Below are 21,133 nucleotides of genomic sequence, written 5' to 3'. Positions count from 1 at the left end.
CACATTTGTCAGAAATCTAACGAGCAATTCTCTTTTGTCGGTCGGAGATGTAGATTTTTTTTTATATAGCAGGTAACAATATAATAAGCATTCTTAGATGTATATTCATTTGCCTGTTTGTGTTTTGAATAATGTTGTCCGGTAGATTGAAATATGAAAGATCGAAACATAAGTGAGATTATTTCTATAGAATGGACACGTGTACAGGGCCGTTACAAATACTAAGTATTGCACAGTTCAGCGGAACTACACCATCACGATCCATTTTTTCCCGAACATCATTTAGTTTTTCAAACACTTTTTATAAATCCATATTGCGGGGCAGTCCAAATAAGTCCGACTATACCCGCTTTGATATACTACCCATCCGCCCCTGACAGTATATTAAGCGATAGATAGTCAGAATAATTCGGACTAATTACAGGAATGTGACGGAATTGTCCTAGAAGTGTTACACTATTGGACGACGCTTGTCCCTAAGGAGTCTTGTCACTGTCCCGTTTCTAGTGAATATAAAGAATATTTTCTAAGTGTCCGATATATTTTCTATAGCCATGTAAACTCTTCGATAAATAATAAATAAATAGAGGTCATGATGAAGAAACTCCAATTAAGAAGTTCAAGAATAGTAACAGAAAATAAATAATCTGAAAATACGAATATCCTTCCAGGTCACGCGAGTGATCCTGGGGACCGCAAGTTTGGAAATCCAGACGGGAAAAAAACGTGTCATCCTCTGGGTTCTCTCTCTCATTTGTCGTTAGCTAACCTCGTGGAGCAGTTAAATATGCACCCATTTCCGCAATATTCAGTTTTTTTTTTGTTTTTTGTTTTGTTTTTTTTTTCAAAATACTCACTTGACGTTCGCTTTCTGTGCAGAGATCATAGGGTAACAGGAGAAAACGCTAAAATTACGTTCATCATTCCTTTCAATATGGCGCCGTCTAATTGACGTTCCAGTAACGTCACAATTAGACGACGTCATAATAGTGTTATCGATCCGCTGGGTCTTTTTTTCACTGCGTATACGCTAATTTATTCGCAGTCAGAGTTTACTGAACTGAAGAAGGAAGAAATGTAATATATATACATATATGTATATATGTCAAGTAGTAATAACGACAGTACACACACACACACACACACACACACACACACACACACATATATATATATATATGTGTATTTATTTTCACGAACTGAAATCATAGCATCACAGTTGGACCCAACAACAAGAGGCCCAGTGGGTCTGTAAAGAGATGAATTTGCTGGGGCCAGTAATGCACTGGTTTGTTCAAATGAACAAGCTTGATCTACTTTCAAGGTCACAGGAGGCAAATACTTCAAAATCTTAAAACACATTTTTTAATTAACCAAAGGCCTCAGGGTCCTGATAATAGACTAGTACCATGCTAGGATGAAGGGCTGTCCAATTAAATTAATGACCTTGACCTACTTTTAAAGCAAATGATAGAATTCAGCAAAACTTCAATGAAAAGATATTGCAAAGATAATCAATTTGATGATTTGATTCACAAGTTGTCATACTTAAACTTAAAATATACAATAAAAAAAAACAAAACAAACAAAACAACAAAATAACAACAAAAAAAACACACTAACATATATTTTTAATATTTACTATTAGCACAAGATATCCTAATTACATAACTACTTTGTTATATCAGACACGTTTTAATCATTATATAATCAATCAAGAGACATAAATTTGGTTTGGTTGGTTGTTCAACAACCCAGAAGTTCAGAAAACTTGGCACATGGGCCGGGAACACAGGTTTCCAGATTAACACAGGTCCCTTGTACAAGTATTACATACATGTATGTTAATGCTTGATGCAGATGACAAACATATTTGTTGATTAATCTGATTTAAATGTTTTTCAACTCAATACAATCTTCTGTTGAAGATGATGTATAATGATGTATAGACATACCCTGTATCAGACAACAAACACATGTGTCACATGACGTTAGCAAGATTTCAATGGCACTAGTATGGACCCATTGCTGCATGTGTATTATAAACGAAATTCTACGAACATACCTGGATTCCAACCCCTGACTTCAAAACTGGATGGATCTTAATTACATATCAACTGAGCTACCTGGTTGTTATTCAGCAAAGTTTGCCTTCAAAGTAATGCTGTATGACAGGAAAATTTGATTCTAAAATCACATAAGTATTTAATCATTTCTCACTGAAAAATTATTTCATATGCTGCGTATCATACTGAATTGGTCCATATTTGTAGAAAATCACATTAAACAGTTTCTGTCCATCATAGTTTATTTCCATTCACATAATGTTTAGCCTTCACGTCGAAGAACCACATGAGTGCGTACATCATAGATACAGGTTTGTTGTAAGCCTTATCTGTGATGAAGGACTTCCCCTCACTCAGAGGTATCTCCACTACGTCAATCAGCTCCCCTTCCTCGGCCACACCCCCTCCCGTCCCTACCCTCATCTGGTCCGTCACTTCGGCAAAGTAAAGGTTCTGTAGCGACCCTGTTGTGCCTACCCCACTCCTGGAAAAAAAGAGGGAAGATATTAACAAGAGTTTCAAATAAGTAGATGTGAAGAATTTATAAATACTTGAAGATATTTTTCAAGATAAGTATTTAAGTTACATCTTTTACTTAAACAATAATTCCAGAATCATTACCAGAATTGCCAGGTTTATAGCTTTGATTGTGTTATATGACACCCTATCAACAGCTATGGTCATTATTTAAGGATGGCCTCCCCTGGTAGGTAGCAAACCCTTGAAAACAAGGTACATTTGAATTCGGATGACAATAGATTCATGCACTGAATATGTCACAACTATGGGTCAACTTCAGATTGGCAAACAACAAAAATGATCAATGTTTGGACACCTGGTAATTAGATTTACTTTTAGGAGGTGCAGGTTTACTTAGGGGCTCAATGTAAGTACATTTACCTGTACATTATCTAGTAACCATGTTTACCTGTATGAAATGACTTCCTGGTAACAACATATACATGTACCTGTATGTAGTGGGTAAATGGTTACTAGATTAACCTGTGTGAAGTAACTACCTGGTAAACATATGTACCTGTATACCTTAAGTACCTGAAAAAATTATCTTTACAAAGTGACTACCACGTAACCAAATCTACCTGAATAAAGAGACCAACTGATATTTACCTGTTTGATTTGCTAGTATTGATATTTACCTGTATGGAACAGCTACCAGGGTACCTGTTTACCACATTTACCTGTAAGTAGTGACTACCTAGTGACTATATTTACCTGTAGGAAGTGACTGCCTGTTAACCATATATACATACCTGTATGAAGTGGCTACTTGTTAACCATACACACCTGTAGGAAGCGACTACATGTTAATCATATTTACCTGTATCAATTGACTACCTGATAACCACATTTACCTGTATTAATTGACTAACTAGTATCCCTATTTACCTGTATTGACTAACTGGTAACCCTATTTACCTGTATTGACTACATGTAACTGGTAACCCTATTAACCTGTATGAATTGACTACCTTGATTTAAACCACATTTAACTGTATGAATTGACTACCTGATAACCATATTTACCTGTATAAGTAACTGGTAACCCTATCAACCTGTATGAATTGACTACCTTGTTTTAAACCACATTAACCTGCATATAGTGACTACCTGATAACCATATTTACTTGTATGAATTGACTACCTGATAACTATATTTACCTGTATTAAGTGACTACCTTCTAACCAAATTTACCTGTATGAATTGACTACCTGATAACCATATTTACCTGTATAAGTAACTACCTGATAACCATATTTACCTGTATGAAGTGGCTACCTGATAACCATATTTACCTGTATAATTTGACTACCTGATAACCATATTTACCTGTATGAATTGACTACCTGATAACCATATTTACCTGTATGAATTGACTACCTGATAACCATATTTACCTGTATGAAGTGACTGGCTCTATGCCTTCCAATGGAACCTTATAGCCACATTCCTCCATCACCTCTGCCTGAGCTATTCTCTGGTTGTCAATGTCCTTGTCCACGATTCCAGCACAGAGTTCATAGGTCACACCCATATTGGGTGGATTTTCACTTGTCTTTATCTGTCTACTTCCATTTTCTTCTGTTATTTTGGAACTGCTAAGGTACACGGCTGTTAAAACAAGGGAGATAACTCCTGTTTTGAGTATTTGTAAATATACAATGTATAATGAAAAAAACAAACCTGACACTTTTAGTGTCATTCAAAATACAATCTCAGTAGGCTTAACCTGAGTTTGAACATTATTTTTTTTCAGTTTTGCATAATATATTTATATGATACTGAATATGAAGGAATGATTCACCTACCTGGACGGAACTGTTTAACAAAAATGAAAACATTTCTGGTCTTGTTGAAGATAATGATTACAACACTGCAATGGAAAAAAATGCACTTTTTCTTTACACCTTAATGAGGAAAAAGATCACAAACACAAAGATTCTCTGATATTTTCAACTAAAGTTGTTTCCTTTCTATCTCTGTTTTTATCTCTTAGCTCAAACACTGCAGTTTTCTATTCATTAAACGACATGTACTCTTAGTAGCTATTACTGAAATCAAGTTAAAAGGACTAATCATTTGTGATGTTGTTGTACAATCCAGTTAAATATTTACCTATTACCGACCCTTGTGGTGTTGTTGTACAATCCAGTTAAATATTTACCTATTACCCACCTTTGTGGTGTTGTTGTACAATCCAGTTAAATATTTACCTATTATCTCCCTTGTGGTGTTGTTGTACAATCCAGTTAAATATTTACCTATTACCCACCCTTGTGATATTGTTGTACAATCCAGTTAAATATTTACCTATTACCCACCCTTGTGGTGTTGTTGTACAATCCAGTTAAATATTTACCTATTACCCACCCTTGTGGTGTTGTTGTACAATCCAGTTAAATATTTACCTATTACCCACCCTTGTGGTGTTGTACAATCCAGTTAAATATTTACCTATTACCCACCCTTGTGGTGTTGTTGTACAATCCAGTTAAATATTTACCTATTACCCACCCTTGTGGTGTTGTTGTACAATCCAGTTAAATATTTACCTATTATCTCCCTTGTGGTGTTGTTGTACAATCCAGTTAAATATTTACCTATTACCGACCCTTGTGGTGTTGTTGTACAATCCAGTTAAATATTTACCTATTACCCACCCTTGTGGTGGTGTTGTACAATCCAGTTAAATATTTACCTATTACCCACCTTTGTGGTGTTGTTGAACAATCCAGTTAAATATTTCTCTGTTACACAAAGTTGTAAGTATAACTCACCTATCATGCACCTCCATGGCATCCCATATCTTATCCCTACCATTCTACAAATAAAAAACTATCATGGATCAGACTACAGTAGATTAAGTACAATTTAGTACCATACAAATGGAAAATTGGGCAGATTCATAAGCTGACTCAAATGCTGGCCAAGCCTTGAGATTGTCAATTTAAGAGTCTTTATCTACAGCCGAGTACAGCAGGATACTAACACTTGGTATTAAGAGATCCACTGTCCTATTATAGTCATAAACAAGGAAATAATGTATAAATCCACAAACTTTAAAGAAGAGCTTTCTGGTATCAATATATAAAATACATATGATGACACAGTATTTTTTTTTTACAGCATGTAGAAGTGTTGGTATGAGCTCTTTAGGAATTTGATAAACCAGAATCAGGTAAGTAATGTGGTGAAAGGTCATTATCACCAACTCTCATGTGGATGATTTATATTTAAAAGAAAGAATGATGAAGCCGACATTCATAATTGTTTCTTATTGTTCACTATTGTCTGATATTTGTAAATACAGGGGTATAGAGGTATGTGGAAATTATCTTTCAGGTGACATTTTTATGTTGGGATAATGGTAAACATATTTACCAATTAAGAGCTACAGTTGGATTTTGGCACTGTGGTTCAGATAGATCTTTTAAGGAATTTACAGCGAGACTAAGGATGAATTCAACCATCAAAAAGGAAAAGCCTTACTGCTGTGAAACAGCCACAGTAGCTGTTGGAAGAATGGGATGTTCAAAGGAAGACTGCAAGCTATTAAGCTCAGTCTGATTCAAATACAGATTATTATTACCCACTTCATATTGAAAATCTTCATAATGTTGTGTAATGCAGATCTGTATTTTAATCAGATTGACCACAAATGTATATTTTATATATGTTTATAAGCTAGGAAACAGCTACTCTACTTATAATGAGGTAATGTAGTCAGTTGCGACTAAAATTCTCTAGTGCATATGTATACCTGAACTTCTATAATAGGTAAGTATGATTTGAGATAACAAAATATAAGGAGTCGTCTGAAAAGAATTGTTCTGCTTTTTGCATTTTATGTCAATGCTTTTTATTACCCTAGTTTGGTGAGGGCTTATTAAGCTTAGTATTTTATACTTACTGAATTATTATTCTACAAAAATAAGCTGGGCTTAAATTATTTGTGGGCAATTAAAAAGGAGGCTTATCTATTATGAATAGATATTTAACAATAAAATTGTTTTATTCTGCACTCAATCTGATTAAAATCATATCTTGATCTGCACTTAAATAAACTACACTCCACTACGTTAGTTTATCATAGAATTCTTATATTCTTAACCTATTTACATAGGTATAAACTTATTTGTGTACACTTATCAAATAACTTTTTTTTTTTCAAACAGAAACACTTTTTTATTATCAGTAATTCCTTAGTCCTAAATATGTAAATATTATTTATACTAAGAGTTTCTTTGGGATTAGCTTCTGTATGTACAGGCTTTACCAATAGCCTGCAGGGGCCGTCTTATTGAGTATATATAAAGAGTCTATGTTTTGTCCTAATGAAGCTGACTGTACGTACGAAACCGGTCGACAATAAATAGATGAAATTGAGGTCTCCATTGCCTGTTGTGATTGACCCCTCCTATTCTGCATTGTTTCGTTACTTCAATCACCCAATCCCTGCATACTTTGGAGTATCCAGCCTATAGGGACCAAGGAACCCAGAATTCCACCAATACATAAATATAACCTCATCGGCGTTGCATGGTTTTACCCCCTGTTTACTTTGTACAGTCTATGTGATGATATTCTATTTAATTATGCTTGCAACTCTAACAGAAATTAATTTATTTCTTGTTATAACAGGACATCCTAGGTTTAAACCATATGATGATATCATTATTATTATTAACAAAATGTATTTTCAACTACATGTATAATGATCACTAGATATTAAGCTAAAATACATATTGGTGACTTAGTTATATTTATTTATTATTTTGTGATATGATTGAGTTTTAAAAAGGTGTACCCACAGTATTAAAACAATGATGACGCACAAATGTACAGTCGGTATACATTGTAAACAGGCATACATGTATAATATGTACATGTAGCTTACAATGTACATGTATGATAATTGTATTGGTTTAATATTGAATAGAAATAGGAACATGTTTATTAGCTCCATTTTTATAATAATATCATATATGAAATCTTACTTCACAACATCTTAGGAAAACATGATAACTAATGCTGAATGACGAACAATACCCCATCTAATGTTTTGAGACAAAGTGAAAGTAGGTTACCTGTATCTTATTTTTAGCTTCCTTATTTAGACTAGCACGATGATTTAGCGATCACGTGACACATTCTTACCTGTTTAAATAGCATTCGCAGTGGTTTTATGAATCCTGACTTTTCACATGGAACAATTTTTACGTCAGATATATCTTCCATGATGCCTTCCTTCGAATTAAAATATTATTGCAAATATTGGGTAATGTCTGGAGAGAACCCTTGCATTACAAACATCTACAAAACAAAGACCAACGGTGTGAGGGAAAATTATTGTCGATACCCAGTAGTGATGTATCTAAAAATATATAAATTAAGTGATGAAAAGTTCTACATTTTCTCTGTTTCAAGAAAAAATTATTGAGGAAAGTCAGTACTGAATCTATGAACTAATGCAAAACTGAATTTATTTTGTTCCTTAATAATCCTAGTTGTCGTTATACGGAACAATAAAACTAGTACAACATCGTCAGCATGCACAATTCAGTATCAATGAGAAGCTTGAATTTGAAATAAGACTTCGCAAATTCGTCATGAAGTAAGACCTTTCGAAATAGAAAATAGAACATAGATGATGGCATGATGGCACTGAAATCAAATGCTCCAACACGAGCATTTATTCAACAAGTTTTAGTTAAGGTAAGTTGCCCAGTAAGCGTGAAAAAATGTTTAATGTTTCCAGGAATGACAGTAAAAATCAATGCGCATTCGTCTGCAATATTTCGCAGAATCAGAAAAATACTATTTATGGTTCCTTCGTAATCCAATAACTTCGTATATAATAACAAAAATATTTTGATAATAGTAGTGTTTTTCAACTGATTATGTTGCATAATTGTATAGATTTTTAATTATGTGTAAACATTAATGGAGGAGATATTTTGAGACCTTGAGCACGAGTACAGCTGGTATTCTAGTTTGCAATATGCTGATTATATATGGCTTTATTAAGATTCCCATTTGGTCTGTATTTCATTCGTGAATATATTCTACTATTTTGGTATAATATACAATAGGAACTGTGAAACAAACTAAACATGTCAGAGCCCTTCTTACAATGACAAACATAGGTTGTGTAATGTGTATTGTGTTTAGTCAGATGCACATGTACTAGAACCTTTCACCTACATATATATGTAGGCCATCAGGTTTGATAACATAATTGAACCACATGCACTTGTTTCTATTGATTAGTCAAATAATATTTAAATCCAATATTGGAGATATATACAACTAGTGTTTTTTACCCTGATTTTTGGGCCAAAATTCAGTCCCATTTCCAATACAAAATTATATTTTTTTCCCACAACTTTTTATCCTAAATTCCCAATTGGAAATGTGTGGGGGCATATAGTGTTTCCAATGTCCATCCTGTCTGGATGCAATGTAACTAGCTAATCCCAAGAACTGCTGATGCGATCCTCACAAAACTGTGGCAAATTGGCAGGCCTAGGGAGGTCATTTGTGTATTGCAGACATTTTCAAGTTTTATGTGCTCTTTATAAGGGTCATGTTCTCCCAGATCTTTATTTTGTACTTTTTTGCTGCACCTAACATTCTCAATTTCTGCCAGGTGGTAATAAGATATAGAAAGTCCAGGAAAAATACTGATGTTGTTTTGTTATAATGGTATAATTAGCTAATGGCTGTTGATTTGCACTTTAGTCCAAATTATGAATCAGAGAACAGGCATCACTTTCAGCCATTCAAATAAATATATGTTCACTGATGATAACAAGTTTCATATGATACTCACCATATATTTCAGTCTCAACTTGCAATTGGTTTAAATGATTGATGTTACACATACACCCGAAAGTCGCCAAGAATTGATTGTCAAATTAATTATACTTCTCTGATTTTCAGCAAATTTAATTTTAAGTCTAATTGTTCATAGTGATGTGACATATCTACACCCATGAATTGGGATAATATATGAATACATAAAGTATTCATTTTGGACTGCAATGAAAGAAGGGATATTCAAGTTATATTTTGTGTTCTTTTCCAATTGGCACGATATGTACTGGTGTCTTCATCAATGTTGAGAAGTTAAATCTAATTAAGCATTTAATTAAAAGTTTGTAACTTGGATGTAAAAAAGTGTTTTCATGACAAGTCACCGTACAACATTTAGTCTTATAGCTTGTATTGTGTTTAAGTATCTTATCAACTGTGTATACGTAGGCCATTGGCAGTGTTAGTTATAGAAACTGATCATAATCACGAATTAATCATGGATTTTTTTTCACACCAATTTTATAGGAATGGCTAGAAAGTTGCCACAAGGGGGAATTGCTGTCTGCTTTAAAGCAGCATTGGAAATGTTATGTGCTGGTTGTGTTGGGTCATGGTTATGACCCTGCCAAGGAAGACCGCTTGGCAGAAAAGTTCCTGTTTCGGCCAATGGAATATTTCCTTTGTAATGGTGATCCCGAGGTCAAGTTTAAGGAACTCAAGGAAAAAGACTGCCCAGCTCAGCTCTGTGGCAAAGTGTTTAAGTATGGCGAGCCCACATACTCATGCAGGTAAATTTACTACCATATTTCAAGAAGCAACTCTTGAAATCAAGTCCTTTAGTGACCTATATTTATTATACTATAATTATAAACTGATAGCAGTTTTTGGGATGCAGGTAATTGAGTTGCAGACTTGTGTTTTTCCTATAGAGACTCCCTCTACTGTCCTGCAGGTAGGGCGTAAGAATTGTACCTGCTGCCCCCATTGCATGATCGTAAGAGGCGACTACATTTGGGATCTTATCCTTTCTCTTCTTTCTGAACAACTTTCTTCTTCCTAATGTCTCCCTTGACAATGCCTCACTTTTGGCCTTTAGTTGAGCGTTCGCCGCTGTGAGGAAGGTTTTGGGTTCTGTACCCTGGCCGAGACATACCAGAGTCTTTAAAAATGGTAGTTGCTACTCCTGCTTAGTGCTCAGCATATTTGGAGTGGAACGACTGGTTCGCCCGTTGTCAGTATAATGTGACCGGGTGGGGTGTGCTGCTGGCCTGCATGGGTGTCTTCGGAAGTATGCTTCAGTGAGGTAGCACTATAAATCGGCAAAAGTTCCGGCCTATCACAAGGAGACTTAACACGAACATACAGCAGCCTCCCAAAACATGCATACGCACTCACCACACACATGCATGCCGCACGCACGGGAGGCTGTCCTTAAATGACCTTAGCTGTTAATAGGACATTAAACAAAATAAACCAAACCAAACCAAACCAAACTCCCTCTAATTTTGAGTACTATATATATCTCAAGGGATCAGGGCTGGACTCATAAAAATTTTAGAAATGGTGTTCTGGATTTGCTTGTAAAAGTCGTACAAAATAACTGATACATAATCAATTGTCTGCCTATGAAACATGGTCTCGTTCATTGTTAAGTGCTTATGTTTTGTTTGTTAAAAATGCCATGCTACGTTCAGTAGTTATTGATCCTATAATGAGAAATCTTTGGGACAAAATTAAAAACTCCCAGGAATAGAACTGTATTCTGGTGTCTTGGGTGTTAATAAGTAGTGTATATATAATTAATACTAGTTAATTATGAAATAATGAGAATTTGTGTATCAAGGTTCCTGTTTTTATGCACACTTGCCACGTTTTTGCTTAAAGAAAATATATTACTCTAGTATTACATGTGTATGTATTTTTCACAAGCATTTTCCAGGGTTCTTCTTATAGAAAATATTAATTCATTACATACATATACATATGTGTGTGTTTGTTTCAGGGATTGTGCCAATGACCCAACATGTGTCCTGTGCATAGACTGTTTCCAAAAAAGTGCTCACAAGAAACACAGATACAAGGTATAGGCCATTGTGGTTTTACAGTTCAACGCATTAGTTTGATATACATATGGAGAAAAGCTGATGCCATTGTTTCTATAATGGTGGTCATTGTTCTGATACTGAAATCACAAGTAGGTTGCATTGGTTGGAAGTTCATTAAGGTGCAATTTTACAGGTCAATCTACTACAACAAACCATTTTAATACTTTATACTCATTTGTACTCCACACTGTCTTTACATGTACAGGTTACGAGGTAATGTAGGATTTATGTGTAAATGTTTCACATTATTTCTACAAAGCAGACCTAAGCATATAATATTTGTTAGTTAAAGGTTTCTGCCTCTTTTGAAAACAATATCACTACCAGACTTAAAACATTCCACACTTTCTTTTGTTTAATTCGTATTTGTTTATCAACAACTGCATTTCTTATCAGAAGAAAAACAAGAAGCTTTAACTTTTAAGAAAGTTCAATCTAAGAAGCAATTGTATTGATATATATTTAAATAAATAGTATCGCGAGTACCTGCCATTAGGTTAACTCTTATGATCACGACAAGAGATGAAAATTCAGCATCACTGGTCCATTGGGACATTTCATGTTCAAACTTCAAAGTATTGTCCTAAAAGTAAAGTTATAACATAGTGGTCATTTATAACTGAATTAGTAACATCTTGAAATGTTCAACGGAAAAGGAATATATAAGAAGAAAATTTGCACTTGCCATTTGGGCAAGTAGTCACCAATATTGACTTGCCTGCAGATTAAATCTAATGGCCATCATACCGTGGTATATTCTTGCCCTAACTGTGATGATGACATGTTACAGATGAGTACGTCTGGAGGAGGAGGGTACTGTGACTGTGGTGACAGCGAGGCCTGGAAGACCTCACCCTTCTGTAGTAGTCACAAGGCTAAACAAGAGGATGGCGCTGGAGAGGTCGGTATCTTAAAATGTTTGTGTTTCTGTGGTCATATATACTCTATAAAAAGATGGATTTTGATTGGTTGGATTAAATTGTGGATATTTAGGATGATTTATGAAATGAAAAGTTTTATTTGGGCTGCTGTATCTAACAGATGGAATGTTTTAAGTGGCATATTCTAACAAATAGAAAGTCTTAATTAGTCTTCGTTAATACTTGGCGTATTTAATACAGGAAACGGAGAGAAATAGCTTGTTTTGTATGACATGCTGCGGTAATGGAAGTTCCAGGGTAGCACATTAAAAATCCAATTGTTGATATTTTTTCCAAGTTAAGCCAAAGGAAAACCCTTAAAAATCCATTTAAATCAACCATGATTCTCTGCATACATATTGCTATTTCCAGAACCCTATGGAGAAGCTGCCAGATGAGCTAACAGACCGTGCCAGTGCCCTTCTCATGGCTGTGCTACGTTACACGATGGAGATGCTGACATGGGAGCAGTGTGACAACCTGCCTCCGGACCTCCAGCCTGAGGGCGAACTTGAGGACAGCTACATCACTATGCTCTTCAACGATGAAGTTCACACCTATGAACAGGTTTGTCACCTTGCTCCCAGCAAGTGTGAATCGAACCTGATTCCACCCTGAATCCCTGTACCTTCCTCGTTATCTCCCTTATTTCTACACTTTATATGATTTTGATGAGGCCAGATTTTTCCGATTTTGTGTTATTACAGACCCAACCATGTTTAGTTTGGCCCTCATTCCTAGATTGATATTCTATACAACTATTTAGGAGGTTTTGGACATTCTGTTCTGATATCACAAATTAAAAATGATATTGCAATTAAAACAACCCAGGTAATAATGAGACGGTTTTCTACTTGCCTAATTACCAAATATTACTTAAATATATACATGTATACTTTATAGACTATCATTGTCTAAAAAGAAAAAAAATGGAGATTGCATTAACATTCATTATAACTGTGTAACAAATTGTATCTGTGAAGCTGTGCTCTGATAATGTATACAAGCAGTTCTCAGGGAGCATGTATAATAGTGATTCCATTCACAAAGTAGCTGTTGTCTGAGAAAGTGGTTATTTTTGCTATAATTTGTTGTTACTCATGCCAGACCTTGCTCACATTAACCCAGGTGATCGTCGCTCTGCAGAGGGCCGTGGATTGTACGCAGAAAGAGGCGGTAGAGTTTGCTACCACAGTGGACAGAGAGGTAGATTTACATTAATTATTTTGCAAAAATCTCAGAAAGTTAATGCGTTTTAATTAATGATTGATAGCATGGATGATAAACAAAAATGTGTTTTGGTTGTAAATGTGTTTTTTTAAAAGAATTAAAACTTATTCAAGTTGTAGTTTCTAAATGATATCTCACTGGTCCGTCATTGGGCCCAGCTAGCAGGGGACAGAGTTCTTGTCGTTTATTTCATAAAAGAAAGTAGTTTATTTCATAAAAGACATAAACAATGATACCAATTTCTCTCACATTGTCTTATTCATTAATTACTTCTAATTAAAAGTAAGATAAATTATAAGTTTGGTCTTCATTATTCCAGGGGAGAAGTAATGTAAGAAGTGGCAATTTTTCTTCATGTGAAAAAGCACGGAATGTAATAGAGGTAAGTAATACTAGGGGCAGGCTAATACTTCACAACAGATGATTCAATACTTCTACTGTCAAACTGAATCTTCAAATTTAACCTGTTTCATAGCACTACTGGTACAGTATTACATTTCAATATTAAATATTGATTTTAAAATATATAAAGGCTGAAAATGTTTTTATTGTGATTTTGTTTCCAATAAGTAAGTTTTGTTTATCTGGTAACACAAAGAAATTTTTATTATAGTCCTTAAAATCTTCCATAATATATAATACTATAAAATAACATGTTCAAATTGACTGCCTATTAATGACCAGATTTCATTGTCTACAGCATAACACCTCTCGCCATGGTAACAAGCCGCTGAAGGTACAGGTGATGCACACTATTGTAGTAGCCCACCAGGCTTTTGCCCTGAAGGTCATCCAGTGGCTGCAGACCATCATTGGAAAGTCAGGTAATACACAACCACACAAAGAAAGTACAGGATTGAAACTTATGAATTTAATAGCTATTCAAATATACAGTCTATATGTATTATACATCATACCTACAATGGGCATCACAGCTCTCAGAGGGGCCCCTGTGATGAGTGGTTAACAAAATAAGGTGTCCCTACAGTTTATCACTAGCCCCCCACCTCTGGGTCGCGAGTTTGAAACCCACATTAGGCAGTTGCCTGGTACTGACCGTAGGCCGCTGTTTTTTCTCTTGGTACTCCAGCTTTCCTCCTTCTCCAAAACCTGGCACGTCCTTAAATGACCCTGGCTATTAATAGGGCGTTAAGCAATATGAACCATAAACCAAACCTACAATGGTTTTAAGAGTGAAATGTCTGTCAAACATCAGTTGGAATGTAGTATATTATACTCAACATGTTCTGTCAAACAAGATTATATATCCAGTATCCATGATATATATACTGATTGTAGAATGATAGATACTGAATTAAAATTTAGTTCTTTGATACCCTGATAATCTGGTATTCGTACACTCAATTGCTATATAGAAACCATTATGGGGTAAAGAATTCTGAAAATCCATTGAAGATGCTCACAAATCTAGCATTCTATGGGAATAGTACCTGCTGGATTTTAAATTGATGCCTGTATTCTGTCCCCAGATGGCTTACGTCACCTGTTCTGTGTACTGAGCATGCAACCCCAGGAGGATGGCCAGTCTATCATGGAGAAACTCCTTCTGATTGATACACAACTGTGGAAGGGTAAGCTCAGTTTTCTAGGGTGTCACAAATACCTCAGGAGTCGACATCATGGAACAACTCATTCCAACAATGAAATTTTTTGAAAGTCTGGATTAATTGGTTATACTTTTTTTTGTTTTTTAGCTGAAAAAAATTGTTACAAATCTTGAAACCCAGTTCTTGATTTGTTAAATCGTCCTTTGTAAGTTTGTTATTTTCTGTTTTCATTTTGATCTGAAGAAATTAACATTTATTTCATTGGCTAAATTTTGTTATTGTGTTGATTTAGGTGTGACATATTATTAATATGAAAATTTTAAATGCAATAATGAAATTTCCGTGTCATATGAAGAATTATAATAGAAAATGACTTATTTTATTGTAGTGGCGAGAGTGAACAACCACCAGCTCATTATGGCAGGGTAAGAGTACTTTAAGTATCGATATTGTATGCTTTGTTTGTCTATCTCTAAGAAGATGGAAAATTAACTTGGAATTTGAATAACTGTTTGTCTGATAAAATGTCGAGATGTCATTATTTAAACCTAATCATGTAATAAGTGTTGATATCATGGGTAAAATTATACATTATGTATATGAAATATATGTTTCAATTTATTGAGAATTTATGATAATTTTTTACAGTAAAAAATTAATTGAAAACATGTCTAGCTGTGTAGTTTGCATACCCCCAACTTTAAACGAATCAGTACAAATTTAAAAAAAACTGCAAATTACATGCCGGCTTTTACGATACCGTGTACCGAGAATCTATGTTCAATCACTTAGAAGTATACTGTTGCCTTTGAACAAAGTAAAACCTGGAAACAATGATACATGTACATTCTAAATGTAGGAGTTCATAATTATAGTGTGTCTTGATGCTTCTCGTAATCAAATACATATACATGTACATCCTAGATATTTGTCTGAATTATTAGGGTGGGATGTAGATATACAAGATACAAGATATTGGTTAAAAGGTCATGCATGCAGTGCTGTTAGATCCAGCACCATATAAATATTGTGCTATAGAGGAAGGATTAGGTTTGAAAGAGTCTATACTTCTATTGAGAAATCTTTGTTGAAATAGAAATGTTTATGTTTAACAGTGTGTTGATGGACCTGGAGTGTAAGAAGCAGTTTGCTATTCTCTTCACCAAGGTAAACTATTCTCTCATTCCCTGCAACAAACTTATTGTTTTATATGATTTTTCACACCATATAAAGTTTATTGTATTAAAAATTTGTCAAAGTAGAATTCCTATATTTAATATGATAGATATTATGAAATTTATTTTTGGATTTGCCTATTAATATACAAATCTGCTTTAATTACCAATAAGTATTAGTCTAAGAACAATGTTAGCAGAACATTGCTTTGTTACAGTAAAACATTATTTCACTCACTGATATCAAAGTGTTTACAGAATATTGTTGTAAATTTTTTTACATACCAGTTATAACTAATGTTTTCAAAATTAATGTTAATTGTCTCAAAGTCAAATTAGTCAGTCTTCTCATATTTTTTTTTCATTTTTTCTTAATTGATTTTTTCCTGAAAAATTTGCATATTTAAATCATTTTCTGTGTTATGTAGTAAATGTATTTAGATGATGTATAACCTAACTCATCTCTTCTTGGTTTGAAATTGACTTGAAACCAATTATCAACCATTAAAAATGTTACTGGTGCATTGGTTACCATTTGTCATTCACATGTTATGTTTGATATTGGAATTTTGTTGCACTGGTGCCCATTATTTTGGGTGATTGATAAGTTTGGTACATGATTTTGTTGGACTCTATTATGACTAATTATTATTTTTTCTTCAAAATAAATGACAATTTGTGTAAAATAAAAAAAAAAATAAAAAAAAAAATAAGATTAGATTACATTCAACAGCAGTCTTGATTTTCTTGTAAGGAAATGATTTTCTGGAGCCAAGACAAAAAAAACCAAGTTTTCATATCATATATTCAGAAACAAATCAGCTGGATGAAATTTTACTGAACTAGACCAGGGATTCTTATGTTGCACGACAGATCATGATCATGTGATGCTAGTTATTCTTTGTATTAAACACTGCATATTAGTCTTGGTTTTAAACTAACCAAAAATGCTTGTTGCAGATTAAACATATTTTGTTTGGACAATTTGAAAGTTTAAGTAGGAAGCAAATTACTGTCATTCAGATTGCGTACATAGTTTTTCTAATGTCTTGTTTTGTTTGCTTTGATAGCTAGCACAGTTAAACTAATAAGAGTTGTACATTTACCAAGGGTGAACACTTAAAATGAATAGCAAGACAACGTATTGATGCTGAATGATAACTTGCTGCATGTACTATACTGCGACAGATTCCTGAAGCCTGTTAGATAACCTTTAGTGATGATATCTGGTTGGTTACAGTGAGTAGTGATGCCTGGTTAGTTACAGTGAGTAGTTATGCCTTGTTGGTTACAGTGAGTAGTGATACCTGGTTGGTTACAGTGAGTAGTGATGCCTGATTGGTTACAGTGAGTAGTGATGCCTGGTTGGTTACAGTGAGTAGTGATGCCTGGTTGGTAACTGTGAGTTGTGATGCCTGGTTGGTTACAGTGAGTAGTGATGCCTGGTTGGTTACAGTGAGTTGTGATGCCTGGTTGATTATGGTGAGTAGTGATTCCTGGTTGGTTACAGTGAGTAGTAATGCCTGGTTGGTTACAGTGAGTAGTGATGCCTGGTTGGTTACGGTGAGTAGTGATGCCTGGCTGGTTACAGTGAGAAGTGATGCCTGGTTGGTTACTGTGAGTAGTGATGCCTGGTTGGTTACAGTGAGTAGTGACGCCTGATTGGTTACGGTGAGTAGTGACGCCTGGTTGGTTACAGTGAGTAGTGATGCCTGGTTGGTTACGGTGAGTAGTGATGCCTGGTTGGTTACGGTGAGTAGTGATGCCTGGTTGGTTACGGTGAGTAGTGATGACTGGTTGGTTACGGTGAGTAGTGATGCCTGGTTGGTTACGGTGAGTTGTGATGCCTGGTTGGTTACGGTGAGTAGTGATGCCTGGCTGGTTACGATGAGTAGTGATGCCTGATTGGTTACAGTGAGTAGTGATGCCTGGTTGGTTACGGTGAGTAGTGATGCCTGGTTGGTTACGGTGAGTAGTGACACCTGGTTGGTTACAGTGAGTAGTGATGCCTGGTTGGTTACGGTGAGTATTGATGCCTGGTTGGTTACGGTGAGTAGTGATGCCTGGTTGGTTACGGTGAGTAGTGATGCCTGGTTGGTTACGGTGAGTAGTGATGCCTGGTTGGTTACAGTAAGTAGTGATGCCTGGTTGGTTACAGTGAGTAGTGATGCCTGGTTGGTTAAAGTGAGTAGTGATGCCTTGTTGGTTACATTGAGTATTGATGCCTGGTTGGTTACAGTGAGTAGTGACGCCTGGTTGGTTATGATGAATAGTGACGCCTGGTTGGTTACAGTGAGTAGTGATGCCTGGTTGGTTATGGTGAGTAGTGACGCCTGGTTGGTTGCGGTGAGTAGTGATGCCTGGTTGGTTACGATAAGTAGTGACGCCTGGTTGATTATGATGAGTAGTGATGCCTGGTTGGTTAAGGTGAGTAGTGATGCCTGGTTGGTTAAGGTGAGTTGTGATGCCTGGTTGGTTGGTTACTGTGAGTGATGCCTGATTGACTGCTATGAGTGATGATACCTGGTTGGTTACCATGAGTGATGATACCTGGTTGGTTACCATGAGTGATGATGTCTGATTGGTTGTCGAGTGATGATGCCTGGTTGGTTACCATGAGTGACGATCCCTGGTTTGTTACCATGAGTGATGATGCCTCGTTGGTTAGCATGAGTGATGATGTCTGATTGGTTGTTGAGTGATGATGCCTGGTTGGTTACTATGAGTGATGATGTCTGGTTGGTTACCATGAGTGATGATGCCTGGTTGGTTACCATGAGTGATGATCCCTGATTGGTTGCCATGAGTGATGCCTGATTGACTGCTATGAGTGATGATACCTGGTTGGTTACCATGAGTGATAATGCCTGGTTGGTTACCATGAGTGATAGTGTCTGATTGGTTACCACGAGTGATGACGCCTGGTTGGTTACCTTGAATGATGATGCCTGATTGGTTGCTATGAGTGATGATGCCTGATTGGTTGCTATGAGTGATGATGTCTAATTGGTTACCATGAGTGACGATCCCTGGTTGGTTACTGAGAGTGATGATGCCTGGATGGTAACCATGAGTGATGATATCTGGATGGTTACCATGAGTGATGATGCCTGGTTGGTTACCATAAGTGATGATATCTGGTTCCTAATGCCTGTATTAGGATAGTCACTATTTGTGATGATACTGTTTGAACACCTGCTGCGTGCCCTAGGAAATGTTGCCTGGCCGTCTATGATACTATGTGTTGCCTGTGTTGACAGTGTTACAGACAGTTGATGCGTGACTTCACGCGGGACGATCATGACCACGATGTGTGTGTTGCCTCCCTCTCTGTGCAAATCTTTACAGTAACCAGTCTGGTAGGTTATGTGTCGCTGTCTCCCTTGGATTGTCTACCTTTGCTGATGTAGGTTGGCTGTCTCAGTCTGACTTACACAACACCAATGTCCATTGCACCTTTTCTACCAAAACAAAACAATGAATCTTTCATTTATTTTACTTTTTGACTTTGAAAAACCAAACCTGTGGTAGGATTAAAATAATGAGATAAAGCTGCATTTGATTTTACCCAGAAATCCTTGAAATAATATGTGACTGACTATTTGTTCTTCGTTTGATGTTCAACAATTCTGAGATAACAACATACTGTGTGTTATGTGTTGACAATGGTTTGTGTAAGGTCAGAACCACAGGTAGACCAACCTGCATCACTGAGATGTGGTTTTGTTTTTCAGTCCTGAACAGCAGCATTTTGCCAGTAACATAACTCTTTATACAGAAAAATATTCAAATCCTTATGAAATGTGCTCTGCTTTTTTCTTACTTTTAGCATTACGCAACGTTGGTGAGGGATTTTATACGGGACGACCACTATCGCTCAGTGTCCATTACTTCTCTCTCTGTACAAATATTTACAGTTCCAACATTGGTATGTCTATTCAGCTAGGCTACAAACATTCTTGTTTGTAGGTCAAGGTGCTCTGTAATCATATCAATCATTTCTTTTATCATCATTGTGAAAAGTACCATGTTTTAGACTACACATACATTGTAGATTAGTATTTATGTTATATCCTTGTCTGTATTTGAATGCAGTTACAGTTTTGTCTACAATGAAACCTGTCTAATTTGACACCCTGTGGAACACAACATATTGGTCAGATTAACCTGTCTAATTTGACACTGTGGAATACAACATATTGGTCAGATTAACTGTCTAATTTGACACTCTGTGGAATACAACATATTGGTCAGATTAACTGTCTAATTTGATGCCCTATGGATCACAACATATTGGTCAGATTAACTGTCTAATTTGACACACTGTGGAATACAACATATTGGTCAGATTAACTGTCTAATTTGACACTCTGTGGAATACAACATATTGGTCAGATTAACTGTCTAATTTGATGCCCTATGGATCACAACATATTGGTCAGATTAACTGTCTAATTTGACACTCTGTGGAATACAACAGATTGGTCAGATTAACCTTTCTTATTTGACACACTGTGGGACACAACATATTGGTCAGATTACCTGTCTAATTTGACACTGTGGAATACAACATATTGGTCAGATTAACTGTCTAATTTGACACTCTGTGGAATACAACAGATTGGTCAGATTAATTGTCTAATTTAACACTCTGTGGAATACAACAGATTGGTCAGATTAGACAGGATGTCAGAATATAAAAGTTTTAAATACTGTTTTTGGATTATACCACT

The 21,133-nt window shown here is 35.6% G+C and overlaps 2 protein-coding genes across 2 annotated transcripts in view; one reads left to right on the top strand and one right to left on the bottom strand.

Annotated features, from left to right (window-relative positions):
• Positions 1-1,614: 1,614 nt before the first annotated feature.
• Positions 1,615-7,895, bottom strand: LOC117323376 (uridine diphosphate glucose pyrophosphatase NUDT14-like). The gene is made up of 5 exons (XM_033878554.1): positions 7,744-7,895; positions 5,364-5,407; positions 4,395-4,459; positions 3,984-4,197; positions 1,615-2,550 (listed from the first exon to the last, which is right to left on the bottom strand). The coding sequence occupies exons 1-5, from the start codon at positions 7,822-7,824 to the stop codon at positions 2,301-2,303; spliced, it is 654 nt and encodes a 217-aa protein (XP_033734445.1). The 5' UTR covers positions 7,825-7,895; the 3' UTR covers positions 1,615-2,300.
• Positions 7,896-8,167: 272 nt separating this feature from the next.
• Positions 8,168-21,133, top strand: part of LOC117323375 (E3 ubiquitin-protein ligase UBR2-like) — a 42,047-nt gene continuing 29,081 nt past the window's right edge. The window contains 12 exon segments of the mRNA XM_033878553.1: positions 8,168-8,301; positions 9,928-10,190; positions 11,405-11,483; positions 12,298-12,408; positions 12,800-12,994; positions 13,556-13,633; positions 13,977-14,039; positions 14,358-14,481; positions 15,148-15,249; positions 15,614-15,650; positions 16,341-16,392; positions 19,661-19,759. Of these exon segments, the coding sequence (XP_033734444.1) occupies positions 8,242-8,301; positions 9,928-10,190; positions 11,405-11,483; positions 12,298-12,408; positions 12,800-12,994; positions 13,556-13,633; positions 13,977-14,039; positions 14,358-14,481; positions 15,148-15,249; positions 15,614-15,650; positions 16,341-16,392; positions 19,661-19,759 (1,263 nt within the window). The 5' untranslated portion in view covers positions 8,168-8,241.

Source organism: Pecten maximus, chromosome 3 (genome assembly GCF_902652985.1).
Source record: "Pecten maximus chromosome 3, xPecMax1.1, whole genome shotgun sequence".
NCBI classification, from domain to species: Eukaryota; Metazoa; Mollusca; class Bivalvia; order Pectinida; family Pectinidae; genus Pecten; species Pecten maximus.
The sequence above is the reverse complement of the archived record's forward strand: the minus strand, read 5'-3'. Positions and strand labels throughout refer to the sequence as shown.

What these genes read in the sequence shown, in the direction of transcription:
- LOC117323376 (XM_033878554.1), bottom strand. Translation starts at nt 7,824, where the DNA reads ATGGAAGATATATCTGACGTAAAAATTGTTCCATGTGAAAAGTCAGGA. An exon ending in GCCATGGAGGTGCATGATAG is followed by an intron (nt 4,460 to 5,363) that starts GTGAGTTATACT and finishes TTTCCATTGCAG; the next exon opens with TGTTGTAATCATTATCTTCA. An exon ending in GAGCCAGTCACTTCATACAG is followed by an intron (nt 2,551 to 3,983) that starts GTAAATATGGTT and finishes CTTTTTTTCCAG; the next exon opens with GAGTGGGGTAGGCACAACAG.